At 40.3% G+C, this 14,869-nt stretch overlaps 1 protein-coding gene across 1 annotated transcript in view; it reads left to right on the forward strand.

Annotated features, from left to right (window-relative positions):
- The first annotated feature begins 2,523 nt into the window (after positions 1-2,523).
- RTF2 (replication termination factor 2) overlaps positions 2,524-14,869 on the forward strand; it is a 47,592-nt gene continuing 35,246 nt past the window's right edge. The window contains exons 1-5 of the mRNA XM_063107842.1: positions 2,524-2,653; positions 7,283-7,377; positions 8,222-8,315; positions 10,218-10,357; positions 14,172-14,250. Coding sequence (XP_062963912.1) covers positions 2,585-2,653; positions 7,283-7,377; positions 8,222-8,315; positions 10,218-10,357; positions 14,172-14,250 — 477 coding nt within the window. The 5' untranslated portion in view covers positions 2,524-2,584. The remainder of the gene's footprint in view (positions 2,654-7,282; positions 7,378-8,221; positions 8,316-10,217; positions 10,358-14,171; positions 14,251-14,869) is intronic.

Genomic DNA, 14,869 nt, shown 5'->3' on the forward strand with positions numbered 1-14,869 from the left:
AGACCAATTCACATAAGGCCTGTATATTCCTCAAATATTTCCCCAAATCTGAAAATTAAAAGTAATTTTTGTCTTGAATTATCTCAGTAATCACCCTAATTTTCTACTTTATTTTAACCTTCTTTGGGACTCCCTCCTAAGAGTGACCTTAAATAACAGGTGTAAGACTCTTTAAAAATTCTCACACAAAGTTTTTTAATGCTTACTCTTAAAATGACTTACTTTGCATATTAGCTTTTTCCAGACAGTATTTCAAACTGCAGCTATGGAAGAGTACATGAGCAGAACTATTAGGAAATCAAACCTTTGACAGTTTAGAAGTCTGAAATATTTGGGAACTATTATAACAGCATTTAAAGTACTGGTTCTTAGCCTGGGCCTCAGGACGCTGTGAATGAAATGCAAACATGTATATCCTGTATAAACATTTCATAAGTGTTAAGAGATATTTTCCTGGGGAATAAGTCTAAAGTTTTAATCAAGATCCAACAACTCCAAAAGGTTAATAAATACTGGTTTCACTAGAGGAGGAGGATTTTCTTTCATGATTTCATTCTTCCCCTTTTCACATCTACAGCTTGGCAGGGACAAAGTTGTCCCTGAGAATTCTTGTAAGGAACATTTATTGGCTCATTCAACAAAAGCAAATGGCAATGGAGGAAGTGGACCATAATGACACCTGCTTCCCAGCGTGGCTGGGAGAATGAAATAGCTCAAGTCAAGCAAAGTGAACACAGCACCCGACATGACAGCTAACTCTCAACACAAATTAGTTGCTCTTGATGATGATAAACCACACAAAAGTTTCAGCTGTGTATAGTCTGAGGCACAGAGTAGCCTAGAGACCAATATTCTAAAAGAGGAAACCAAGGAGGAAGAGAGAAATCCAGCTGCCTGAGCTTTAACCTCAGCACAGCTCCCACCCACTGTTGCGCTTTAATGGCAGGCAGTTTAATGGGGATCTGGAATCAACCTAGGAACACAGCCTTCTGCTGCTAGAAGCCATGTTAGATTTTGGTCAAGCCTCTTAGTGTAAATGTTTAGATGGACTTGTCATGTGCCGAGAAGTCTGCAGTTCTCAGTTTTAGGGTCTGCCAAAACTGGGCTTGTTACTACACTCTGTACTTTTTCTTTTGGTTTATTGAGGAAATAGTGAGTATGCCAAAGACTCTTCTAAGCACTGAGGATACAACTCCCTTAGGGAGTTTGCAGTTCTTGGGATTGGTGAGATAAAATCATAAGCCAATCAGAAACCAACTGATTGAAGGTTTCTTTTCTTTCCCATTAATTTCTTTTAATTCCCATTAATTGCAGTAACATATACCCCAAGTTTATATAAATCTTGAAGTTTTCACATACATTTATTTTCTGGGCAACTGTTCCCAAGTGGGAAATATTTTCAACTTTTGTTTCACTTAGGTCAATATGGTAACATCCAATCATAAAAGCCCACTTTCTTGGCAGGGGAGAGACTTTCCCAATAATTAAGGGAACAAATAGATGGTCAAGAGCCTGAGAGCAGACGATCACGGATCTTAGCAGGGATTTTGCAAGGGATTTGTGTTCTCCTTATAGATAAAATACAGTCTGTCTCTTGGAAAGGGAATGGAGATATCAGTGTACCTTTTATGAGAACAATTGTATCGTCTGTTAGTTACACCTGGTTCTAAATAAATAAATAAATAAATAATAATAATAATTAATTAATTAATAATATATATACATATACATATATATATATATATATATATATATATATATATATATATTTTAGCCTGGGCTGCAGGAGGTCGTGAATGAAGTACATACACGTATAAACTGTACGCAAAATTTCACACCTACAGGAGTCTTCGAAAAGTTCATGGAGAGATTTGTATCATCTAATTGCACTTTTTCCACGAACTTTTTGAAGTACCCTCATACACCGTACATAGTATACATGGCAATATCAGAAAGTCCCGGGCCTTAGGTAGACGATCTTACTCCCCAGGATCTACTATAACATCACTTCACAGTTGGCGCTCAGTAAGGAGTGGGTTCTCCTTCTAAACACATAAATAATTGAAGTAATAGATCGCGTTCACCGGCATCCTTAACTGCAGTAACAAGCCGCGGGCCTTTCTCTCAAGGCGCTCACAGCCTAGGGACGTGCCAGATCCACAGTCACGCAAGGCTGGGGTGGGAGTTGGTCAAGGAGCGGTGGGGGCTCCTGAGTCACCCACGCCCTCGCCGTGCTCCCGGAGCGTGGGCGAGCGATTCCGATCGTGCAGCAGAATTCCAAGTCCTCAGAGGAAAGAGGAAAAGCACACGCGGCGGCCAGGAGCTCCGGAGACGCACCCCCCCGCCACTTCCGCGCCGCAGGAGCGGCCTGCGCGGACGCAGCCCACGCGGCGAGCCACGCCCAGCTCGAGGAGCCGCTCTCCATGACAACCTGGACTTGGCAACGGCCCCGTCCTGCCCCCTGCGTCGCGACGGACGTGCTGCTGCGCCACCGTGGCGCGCCGGAAGTGGCTGCAGATTTCGTCAGCGACCCCGGAAGTAGCTGTTTCAGGGTTTTGGAGCTACCTCTGATTCCCAGCTTGCGATGGGTTGCGACGGGGGAACGATCCCCAAGAGGCACGAACTGGTGAAGGGGCCGAAGAAGGTTGAGAAGGTCAGTGACGTGGGCCCAGTATGGTCCGGGGGTGGTGCGAATGCGGACGCCCCAGGTAGCGAGGGGAGGTAGGAAGGGGGAACTAGCAGGGTTCCAGACCTGACTGCGCGCTCTTTTATCCCATTCAGAGAACTCACATTAACAATATTAATAATGGGCATTAGTTGAGTGCTTACTGTGGTCATTCGCTAGGCAGTAGCCTTAAACATGGGGGTTTCTTATGTAATTCTCACATCAGCCCTATGGGTACATACTGTCATTCCCATTTCAGACATGGAAATTGAGGCTCAAAAGGAGGAAGGTGTAATAGTAAGTGGCAGAGCCAGGATTTGAACCCTGTTTGTGGTTAGTAACGATAATGCTAATAAATACTATTTATTGAGCTTTGTATACATCAACTTCATTTCCTCGGAGAAGTCGTCCCAAACCGCTCCCTTACCTATGAGATTAGGTCCTTCTGTTATAAATTGTCTTGCCACGAGGAGGTTCCAGTCAAGATGGCGGAATAGACGGTCCCCAGCATCACTCTCTCCCACAAATCAACCAATTTACAACTATAAGAATGTAACGTCAGCCAAGCTGGAGCCGCTGGAGCCCAGGGGAAGAGACGGAGAGACCTACGGAGTTCATGAAGGTTGGGGAAACCATGACGAGAGAAAGAAAAAACTGCTCTGAGGGTTTTGGGCCGCCGCTGCTTTAATGCTGGAATTCCTGAGCACATGGAACGGGAGCCAGCAGAAGCCGCAGCTGTGCTCTTCAGGTGGAGTTTCTTGGAGGCAGCAGGGGAGAAGAGGGCCTTGGCGGCCCCCAGGCCAGTAAGACCACTATTAGGGTTCCCATGGACTCACACAGGAGTGAGGAGCCAGAACAACTGAAAAATGGGAGCCATTCAGAGGCTGGTGAGTCATCACAAGGGACCAGTGCAGGGCCTGTCCCATGGGAATTGTTTGGAGCACAGGTGGTGGTGAGACAGGACCACCGGGAGAACACTGGGACACAGCAAGGACAACCAATCTGTCCCCCAATCAGTGCAGGACCACTCAGAAGAGACTGGTCAGGAATGCGGAATTGCATGGGGTGCAGTTTGATGAAGAAACACAGGCCCAGATCAGAGTTTTTACACAACCCAGACCCACCTGGTCTCTGGAGAGCTGGAAGTACTTGTAAGGTCAACCATTAAACCCTGAGCTGCACAAAAAGTCTTCCCTAGGGCAACAGCAGTAAAGCGGCAATTTAGTTCAACCACACAGCTCAAGTACTGGTTCCCACAGGAAGTTCCCCCATTTTAGAAGTAAGCAAAGGCCAAAAAATTAGTTCTGGCCCAGGCACACCACCAGCACCTTGGAGCCTGCCAGGGAACCGGAGGCTTGGAGCTGGGGTCCAGACCCCACTCCCACATCTAGGCACACCATGCCAGTGCCTCAGGGCCCGCCCAGGGACCCAAGGCATGGAGTAGGGGACCAGACCCCGCTCCCACAACCAGGCACACTGTGCCAGTGCCTCAGGGCCCGCCCAGAGACCTGAGGCATTGAGAAGGTGACTGGACCCGCTTTCCACAACCAGGAACACCACGCCAGCACCTCAGGGCCTGCCCCTCTCACAACCAGGCACACCGTGCCAGTGCCTCTGGGCCCACCTGGAGATCTGAGTCATGGAGAAGGGGACTGGACACACCCTACAACCAGACATTCCACCAGTGCCAAGGAGCATGCCAAAAACATCACATACACGTGGGTGGCCCGCCACAGCCACCACCATAACCATGGCTGCCGGGAAAGCAGCTAGACGCCACAACCACCTCACAGAGGGTCTGTCAACTACTGGAGTACATTGACAAAAGGAGAGTCAGCAGCAGAGATAAAGAAGAGAAGAGGATGTCTCTCTCCCAAAGCCCATTTCAGAGTGACAGAAGAACCATCTACTCTGTGATAATATTGGGGGACCTGATCACACCTCTCAGCATTGGACAGATCATTTAGGCAACGAATCAACAGGGTAACCATTATTGTTTCAGAAGGAGAGAAGAAATCTAGGGTAATTAGAGGGGGGAGGGAGGAGAGGGGGGGATGGGGAGAGATTGGACAAGGGGCATGAAGAATAATTATGATTTGTAACAATATGTATGCTAGTAATATTGATTTGATCTACATATCTCAATGTTGAACCCCCAAAATATGTATAATCAATTTTGATTCAATTAAAAAATAAATAAGTGAAAATAAATTGTCTTACCACCCTGCACACTACGTTCATGGTTGATTCATGTTGGTCTCTCCCACTAGACATTAAGCTCCTGATAGCAGAGGCTGCACACTTTTTCTTCTACAACTAGCATGTGTCCTGGCATAGTAAATATTTTGAATAAATGAATGAGAGAATGAATAATCCTTAATTCTCACAGGCAGTTGAGCACATTATGTGTAGTAATTTCCGTACTTTTTCTCTGACAGAAATTGAGTCCAGGGAAATAAATTAACGTGATTAAGGTCACACAGCTGGTAGGTAATGGGGCCACGATTCCCATGCAGTTATTTGGGATTTCAGAATTAGTGCTAGTAATTATGTAGTTACTTTTTCTTTTTTTTTTTTGACGGCTGGCCAGTTCAGGGATCCAAACCCATGATCATGGTATTGTAAGAATGTGCTCTAGTAGTAATTACTTTTTAATAGAAGATTACTCCATATATGCTGATTTAGCAGCTGTAGAAATATTTTTAAAAGGTAAACTCCATGTGCTACTACTGTATTTAAAACACTCCAGTGGCTTCCCATCACATTCAGAATAAAATACCATCAGGCCCTGTGTGAGCAGATCCCTGTCTATCTTTCTGACCTTATCTTCTGCCCCTTTCCAGCTCTTTCATTCTGTTCCAGCTACGAAGGCCTTGTTCCTCAACCTGGAGTATTACAGTTGACCCTTGAACAATGCAGGCATTATGGGTACTGACCCCTGTGCAGTTGAAAATCTGTGTAACTTTTGAAGACTTAACTACTAACAGCCTACTGTTGACCTAGAAGCCTTACTGACAATATAAACAATTGGTTAACACATATTTCGCATGTTACATGTATTATATGCTGTTTCTTACAGTAAAGTAAGCTAGAGAAAAGAAAATGTTATTAAGAAAATAATAAGAAAAAGAAAATACATTTACAGTACTGTATGTATACTTATTGAAAAAATCCATGTATAAGTGGACCTGTGCATTTTAAACCCATGTTGTTCAAAGGTCAACTGTATTTCATCGATCCAAAATGTTCTTCACTAATTTAGTCACATAATTAGTTTCTTTACTTCATTCAATTCTTTATTCAAATGTCATTTCAATCTTCTTTTGCTGAAATATGCCTCAGTTGCAATCACTCTCTATCCTCTTCTGCTACTTTACTTTTCTTTATAGTGCCTATCATTATAGTTATTTGTTTATTGTCTTTCTCCCATGTGGTCAGGGACTTCGTATGTCTTGCCTCTATAATGTCTACAATGTGTCTGCCACAAAATAGACACCCAATAAATGTGTATTGAATATGAGAATGAATGAATACCCAAGACGATGGAATGTGCCCACTGATCATACCTAGATACGCACAGGCAGTAGTTTTTTGTTTTCTTAAATAATGGAGTGTAGCGATTAAAGAGCATGGTGTCTAAGCCAGCCTGCCTGGCTTCTTACCTAGCTCCTTCATCCACTAATTACGTAACCTTGGATGTGTAACCTAAACTTTTGGTGCCTCAATTTCCTCATCTACAAAGGTAGGAATACTGACTCAGGATTTTTATGAAGATTAAAAACTTAATAATGGAAACGGTTTTAGCACTGTTGCATAGTACACAGGCACTTAAGCAGTTGTTGCTGCAAGAAATTGAATTCAGTGGGATTTTTTTCTTTTTTTCTTTTCTCCTCCTGATTTCTTCCAAACATGCCATCCTGTTACATTATTCAGGTTTGGGATTTTAGGAGTGGGAAAGAGTGAGACATAGAATATTAGATAGTTGAAAATATCATTTGAGGGCTATGGAGGGTAATATGTCTAGATTTTCATACTGTGGATAGGGTTTGATATATCCCTTAGTGAATAAGCAAAAAACCCTTATTTAACGTTACCAGTCTTTAAAAAAAAATGCCTATCTTCTTAATTTTTAGTTTTTAAAGTCTGCTGTAACTTTGGATCCTTTCCCATTGTCAGAAATTAATCTGTACTGCTTGTTTTTTTTCTTGTGTGGCCTCCCTAATTTTACTGTTATAATACAAATGTTAATATTTGTATGTAGGTTGCATAAACAGTCTAATGATTTGATATAAACTCTTTCTTTGTATGTGCCCTGTTTAGACAGGCCTTTATTTGACATAGTGTTAATTACTTGTGACTTTTTAAATCCCAACTTCATATGTCACTATTTTTTATTTAAGAAACAAAAATGAGGGCTGGCTGGTTAGCTCAGTTGGTTAGAACATGATGCTGATAACACCAAAGTCCAAGGTTCAATCCCTATACTGGGTAGCCACCAAAAAGCAAAAATCATCACAATGTGGTATTATTGAATTAACTTTTATATGTAGAACTGTGGACCATGTGTCTTTCAGAGGTGAAAATTTATTGAAAGGGCTTTTTGTTTTCTTTTTTCAGGTTGACAAAGATGCTGAATTAGTGGCCCAGTGGAACTATTGTACTCTGAGTCAAGAAATATTAAGACGACCGATAGTTGCCTGTGAACTTGGCAGGTATGGTTCCTTTACTTAGTGAAGATGAGTTTATTAAATGATTTTGAAGATTTTAATGTGTAAATGCAGTTCTTGATTAATCAAATATGAATTATCCCAAGCAAACTTGTGAGGAATAGGTTATCATTCCCTGTCTCTAAAAATAGTTCTGCACTCTCCTAATCAATTAGGTTGATTTAGTCCATGGTTTGAAAACTCAGGAGCCAATAGGAGCTAAGTTATAAACATAAATGCATGAAGGAGTCATGTGAGGTGTAGTAGGGAATAGTGGCGAATGGAAAACTGGAGAGTTTATGTCCTGTCTAGAGAGGGAGCTGCTACCAGTTCCAGCTATTTCTTACATTTCAAGAATGTGGGCCTAGTGATTCCAGATCTTCTGAGTTTTATTTTTTAAGATTGAAAATTTCCCAATTTTTATTTTTTCATTTTTTTCTTTTTATTTTTTTAAAAAGATGACCAGTAAGGGGATCTTAACCCTTGACTTGGTGTTGTCAGCACCACGCTCTCCCAAGTGAGCTAACCAGCCATCCCTATATAGGGATCCGAATCCTTGGTCTTGGTGTTATCAGCACCACACTCTCCCAAGTGAGCCACGGGCTGGCCCTAAATTTCCCAGTTTTTAAAATCCTTGTTCACCAGTTTGCCACCCTTGATTTAAACTAGTTCTTTCTTTGTATGCTCTGGAAATAGTTGAAAGAGGGTTAGTTACTTTTTAGTAATGCAGGGCATTCTTGTTACCAACTGTAAATGACTTTTAAATTGTGTTCAATTTATTCTTCCTTCTTTTTTGGTTATTTGAAAGTTGATTGTTGCCATCATATTTTGTCTAATCCTTATGTTGCAGACTTTATAACAAAGATGCCGTCATTGAGTTTCTCTTGGACAAATCTGCCGAAAAGGCTCTTGGGAAGGCAGCATCTCACATTAAAAGCATTAAGGTAAGACTGGTGATTCTGAAGTGTTCCAAGGGTCTCAGTGATTGAGGTTTATTTTACAGAATTCATGTACATTAAAGATGAAACCCAGAACTTTGAGATTCCAGTCCCACCGAGCCATCTAATACAGGTACAATCTTGGAAAGTTACTTAAATCTCAAGCCAGGAGTTCCCACACATTTACTTCCTGCATCATAAATCTGTTGTGATTTCGTGTGTGTGAATGTGCTTTGAAAATTCTTAACATGCTATATGAAGTATTGGGAGGCATTATTTTTGTAATTAAGACTTAGCTACTTGAATTTTGGTTTTGGAAGACACTTTCATAGAATTAGGGAATTTTATAGGTAGATCACTGTTAAATCATTGTGGTTACTTGCTGCTGATTAGAAGATCTGATGGCAATTAAAGTTCTCTCATAAAAGTGGAAAAACATGTTTTTTAGTAAAAGAAGTTTGTTGAGAAGACAAAAACTTTCAAATTTGGTCAAAGAAAAAAAATCAGAAAGATAGTAAAGAAATTGAGACCCAACAGGATAATCAAACCCTTCATCTCACTGTAAATGACTTGCATGATGCCACATGTCTAGTTAGTGAAGCGTTTCAGCCAGAACCAGATTCCCTGATTCTCCGTCTTAAGCTTTAGGCTTTTTTTTTTTTTCCTTTTTTATTATTAGGCTTTTTGTTTGAATTCTTGGGGGTGATTACAGGATATGTGTATTTCAGGTAAGTTAATAATTTTGAGATGTAGCTAATCATTTACCTTGGGAGAAGAATTATTCATTTCTGAAAAACTGGATGGCATGAATTATCTTACTTCAAAAATGCAGTTATCATTGAAATTATACAATTCTGGACTTAAAACACGTACAATATTCAATTTTATGGGGTTGAATCTTTAATGCAAAAAAAAGAAACTCTAAGAAATTGAAACAGTAAAGACAAAAGGATCCAAATAAAACAATGCAAATACGCAAAGATTATTACTGTCAATTAACACTTCACAAATACTGTGAGCAGGGAACTTGATGAGACACATGCTGGCTCTGGACCAGCAAGCGGACTGTGAATGGTAGCTTTCCTTTCAAGGCTTTCAGCTGCTCTCCAGAGTACTGAAATCAAAATGGTCTCATTAAATATGAAGAAATGCCTTGAACGCAAAAAAGCAGAACTGTTGAATCAAACTCTTTATAAAGCTGAATTTTGGAAGACTTGAATGGCTGTGTCTTGGAGTATGACAGTATTTTCTGGGTAATATTCTGCCTTAGATTCATTAGGCCATGGCCTCACCGATTTTACTGTCTGTTCAACTATTGCATAAACGTAGGTGGTCAGTAATACGGAACAACCTTTGTAAGGATTCTTCAGCAGGGAGAGAAAGTGTTCCTTTCTGGGTGGAACTAATGCAAAGCTTTCTTGGTGGAGTAATTCTTGATGTGAGAAGTTACGTTTCCTTAAATAAAGTATTTGTAAAATAGAAATTACTTAACTAATTTACTTGCTAGTCAGTGCATTTAAAAAATCTTGTTTCTGGGGCCGGCCTGTAGCTCACTCGGGAGAGTGCGGTGCTGATAACACCAAGGCCATGGGTTCGGATCCCACATAGGGATGGCCAGTTGCTCACTGGGTGAGCGTGGTGCTGACAACACCAAGTCAAGGGTTAAGATCCACTTACTGCTCATCTTAAGAAAAAAAAAAGAAAGAAAAGAAAAATCTTGTTTCTGTACAATTTATGATTTATTTTTATATCCATGTTTATTGATGGCCAAAGGAAAGTAACTAAGACAAAGAGGTTTGGATGAGAAGGGAGTAGAATAACAATTTGTTTGTTGATTTAGGTGGTAATTAAGGCAAAGGATGATCCATTTATCAAATGAATTTTTAAAATATTAATGGTTTTTCCCAGAATGTGACAGAACTAAAGCTTTCTGATAATCCTGCCTGGGAAGGGGATAAAGGAAACACAAAAGGTGACAAGCATGATGACCTCCAGAGGGCACGTTTCATCTGCCCGGTTGTGGGCTTGGAGATGAATGGCCGACACAGGTCAGTAATGGATGTGGGACAGACGATGTGGGAGGCTGGTGAAATAATACTGGTCTTGTTAGGATTTGTGCCATAGCTTAGCAATCAAATGGATTTCTTTACGGTGTCCTTGGGTAGTTCCTTCAAGGAAATGGTGCTCAGTCACGAGCATGTTTGTTCCCCATCGGCCATTTGTACTATGACTTCCAAGTCCGCTCAGCTTTGTTGTCTGTGGCCTTCTGGTCTTGAGGTAGGAAAACCCAAAGTAAAGTGGGAGTTAAAACAATTCTAATATGAAACTTATGAAACCTGAGTTTTGTTATTTGATCATCTTTTCCTATGGGACAGAAAGCAAAGGGCAAATGTTTCCCATCAAAACAAATCCCATTTCATTATAATTGCTAAAATTTATGCAATGGCAAACAGTGTTATAGAATATGTGATTGATCGGTCAGCTAAAGGCCCAGCTAGTAATGATAACTTGCTTTGACTTTGTAGCTAAAAGATCCTCTGGCTAGAGCACCAGAAATCCTAGGTTTGAGGCTTATATAGCAAATGTAAGTGACCTGTGTATTTTCCTCTTTAAAAACTATAAATGTTGAATGGGTTAGTAGGTGCCATTTTAAAGGACGTCTAACTAAGCAAAAGCGTTAAGCCCTTTTCCCCACCAACTGGAAGTATCTTTAATAATTCGTGGTCCAGACTGCCCTCTGGAATCTTCCGTCTAACACATGACATACTGAAAAGTAGCATTTTTCACTACTTTCATTCAGGAAAGGGGGGTGGAAAGCATCTCAATTAAGTGAACTTTTTTTATTCAGCTATAGACAACCATATTTAATCTTGAGCATTCTGGCACGTTTCTGTATATTCATTTAACAGATACATGTGGGCAACTTCACATGTGGCACACAGTGTGCTTATGTGGCAGACCACCTGCCATGTTCTGAAATGGAATAACCTGAGGCTTCACGGATTTGGAGAGAAGTAAAATTTAAGGCCCAAGGACCTTTGGCTTTTAAAGATTATACTCTTCTTCAGATAATCCAAATTTAAACCATTTAAGGCTGTCTTTTAAACTTCATCATTTGGGTCAAGGAGGAAATATTCTGTGGAACCAGACTTATTCACCTAACCTTGTCCTACTTCTTTTCATATTTTTATTTATTTACGTGTGTGTGTGTGTGTGTGTGTGTGTGTGTGTGTGTGTGTGTGTGTGTGTGTGTGTGTACATTGAGGTGGAAGTCATGTAACAAGGTGAAAGTGACATGACAAAAATTGACCATTTTAAGGTGGATGTTTCAGTGGCATTTAGTACATTCACAATGTTTTGCAATCTCCACCTTGATCTATTTCCAAAATATTGTTTTCACCTGAAAATAAAACTCCCTATCATTAAACAGCTACTCTCTATTTCTCCCTATCCCCAGCCTCTGGCAACTACCATTCTGCCTTCTGCCTCAATGGATTTACCTGTATCTGGATATTTCATATAAATAGAATCATATGATATTGTCGTGAGGCACCCTCCCACAAGAATGCACTTACGCGCCACTCGTGCAGAAAAGGGCAGTTTATTCACTCCACCTGACCAGCGTCCATCTCCCAAGGAGCAACCAAGGAAGAGCGGCCTTGGGCCTTGGTCTTGTGGGGTTTTGAAACACAAAAACTACCTCCCGTTGGCACACGGGTTTGTCCAGGTGCACGAAGCAAGCTAGGGAGCTAGGTCACAGAAGCCAAGAATGAGCCGTTAGAGCAATCAAGCATACAACTTTTCATTGTGTATGTTCCCATATAATAGTTCACTGTGTATGCTTCCTGTTCCCATGTAATCATTTACTGTGTATGGTGCCTGTTTGTGTGCAACGGCTTTTGTTTCAATGAGAAGGTCAATGGTTTCTCATGCAGAAGGGGCGGGGGTAGTCTGCAGGTCACACGGGGTAAAATGGAGTTACTTAGGTTAAGCAAGCAATTCTACAAAAGCAGATAGCGTACGTTATGAGGGTGTGGGGAGCTCTATTTCAATATATGACCTTTTGTGTCTGGCTTCCCACTTCTTTTTAAGAAAACTGTGGTTTACCACAAGAGAGGAACTTATCAGAAACAAGCTCAACTGTGGGGTCTTGAGTTGGGAGTTACCTGTAGGCTGTTGCTCTGATTGTGGCTTCCCCTAGTTTTTTCCCTTTTATTTGCAGGTTTATCTCTTCTCCTTTTTCTCTTATTTTTTTAAATTGAGTTTTGCCTGTTTTGGCTTTGTCCTCCTGTGATTAATAAAGCCTCTGCTCTCGAATATCAATTTTTGGATTAGTTTGTATATTTAGTAAAGTTTGTATAATAAAGATTTAAATATAGAGAAAAACAGAAATAAACTACTAATGTAATGAAAACATTGGGCCTTTGTTCAAAGAAAATAACTTTCGGGCCGGCTCTCATTTGGGAGAGCGTGGTGCTGACACCACCAAAAGTCAAGCGTTAAGATCCCCCTACCGGTCAACTTTTAAAAAAAATTAAAAAAAGAAAATAACTTCCTAATTTATTAATAAATAGGATTTTTTTTGTTCTAAACAATATTTAATGCAGTGTTATTAATTGGATTTTTGTTAGGGCAATCTGCATCTGCTATAATCCCTCGGAAATTAGAGAAAATTCTATTGTGGAATTTTTTGAGGACTATCTTAAGTAAAATGTAAAAGTACTTTCTGCCTCTCTCCCCAAGTCCTAGCCTCCAGTGGCAGTATTATTAGTTGTTTGGTGTTTAATATTCTCCTCCACGCCACGCACCCACATCTGCTTTCCCATACCTCTGCAAATAGACATATAAATAAACATGTATTCTTCCCAAACAGTCATAGGGTCATGTTGTACATATTTTGTAAACTGTTTTTTCCTACTTCTTCATCAAATTTGAACATGTTTTCATAGCCTTAACTACAGATTTACCTTATTCTTTTTAATTGGTGTATGGGTGTTAATAATTTATTTAACCATTTCTCTATTGATGAGCATTTAGGTGGTTTTCTTCTCTCCCTTGTTACAGTACTGTACTACACAACTTCATAAGTACATATTTATGTATTTGCATACTTGTGGGCATGTTTCTATGGAAGAAATTTCTAGAAGTGATACTTTACTTGATATTACCAAATTGTCCTCCTAAATTGCTGTACTGTGTTGTACTCACCCACCAACCAATATGCCTGTGTCCTTGGACTAGATACTTTTAATTTCTATAATTATTGCCTGCCTGATAGATAAAAAATTACGTATTGTGGTTTTGGAAGGCATTTCTGTAACATTTGAAGTTATGAATCTTTTCATATCTTTGGCCTTTATATATATTTTTTGTGAACTGCATGTTAATTCCCTTTGCCCATTTTTAATTTAATTTAATATAATTTTGTTTTATTATTATTTTTTTGGTGGCTGGCTGATATGGGGATCTGAACCCTTGACCTTGGTATTACCACACACCATATTCTAACCAAGTGAGCTAACCAGCCAGCCATCTCCATTTTTTAATTATATTATTTACTGTTGTTTTTTAAGACCTCTTTGAATATTCATGAAATATTCCCTGAACCTCATATATATTTAAAATATTCTCTCCCTGAGTTTCTGTTCTGTCTTTTGACTTTCTATGTTTGTGGTTTTCATTTTGATATATTTTATTTTTTGTTTTGGACATACAGATTTTTTTTAATGGGATACAGTGTAACAGTTTTTTTCTTCATGGTTCTTGGCCTTTGTGTAAACTGAACAAATGTTAATAGATAATGTGGATTATAATTTTTGAGTTCTTGTTTAAGTCATTCTCCATGTTGGATTATTTTTCCAGGTTCTGCTTCCTTCGGTGCTGTGGTTGTGTGTTTTCTGAACGAGCCTTGAAAGAGATAAAAGCAGAAGTTTGTCACACAGTGAGTTCTTGACATACACCATTTGTTGCTTCTCAGTAGCTGAGGAAATCTGTTGGCTTAGGCTTCCTACCTTTGACATTTAAATATCCTAACGTTCTTTCTGAAACACAGATCTGATAAGTTGCTTCTCTGCTTAAAACCCTTTGACGGCTCTGGCTCTTCATTGCTGAAAATACAGTCTCAAACATCCTCGTGTCACCTGACCACTGCCTGCCTGTCCAGATCAGACCACACTTGGGCTGTTCCCTGAACGTGCTTCTGTCCCCTGGGCCTCTGTTCCCTCCACCCTGTCAGCCCAGAGGGCCTTGCACCCCCACGAGCCTTAGATCCAGAGTTCTTATATCCTCTGTGAATCCTTCTTGCTAAACCTCCTTCCGTGTTCCCTGGGCACCTTGTTATCTCACCTCTCTCATCATAATGTAATTGTGTATTTATGTGTCTGTTTTCCCACTGGACATGTGAGTTTTTGAGGGTGGAGATCAAGGCTTATTCATCTGTCTGTCTCTAGGGCATGCAGCATGACCTCAGTGAATACTCACAGAGTGAGCAGATAACTTGATGTGAGAGCTAGCCTTTTTTTCTCGGCTCACATGAAGGAACTACTGATGACTTTGCCTTA

This window comes from Cynocephalus volans, chromosome 1, assembly GCF_027409185.1.
Source record: "Cynocephalus volans isolate mCynVol1 chromosome 1, mCynVol1.pri, whole genome shotgun sequence".
Lineage (NCBI taxonomy): Eukaryota > Metazoa > Chordata > Mammalia > Dermoptera > Cynocephalidae > Cynocephalus > Cynocephalus volans.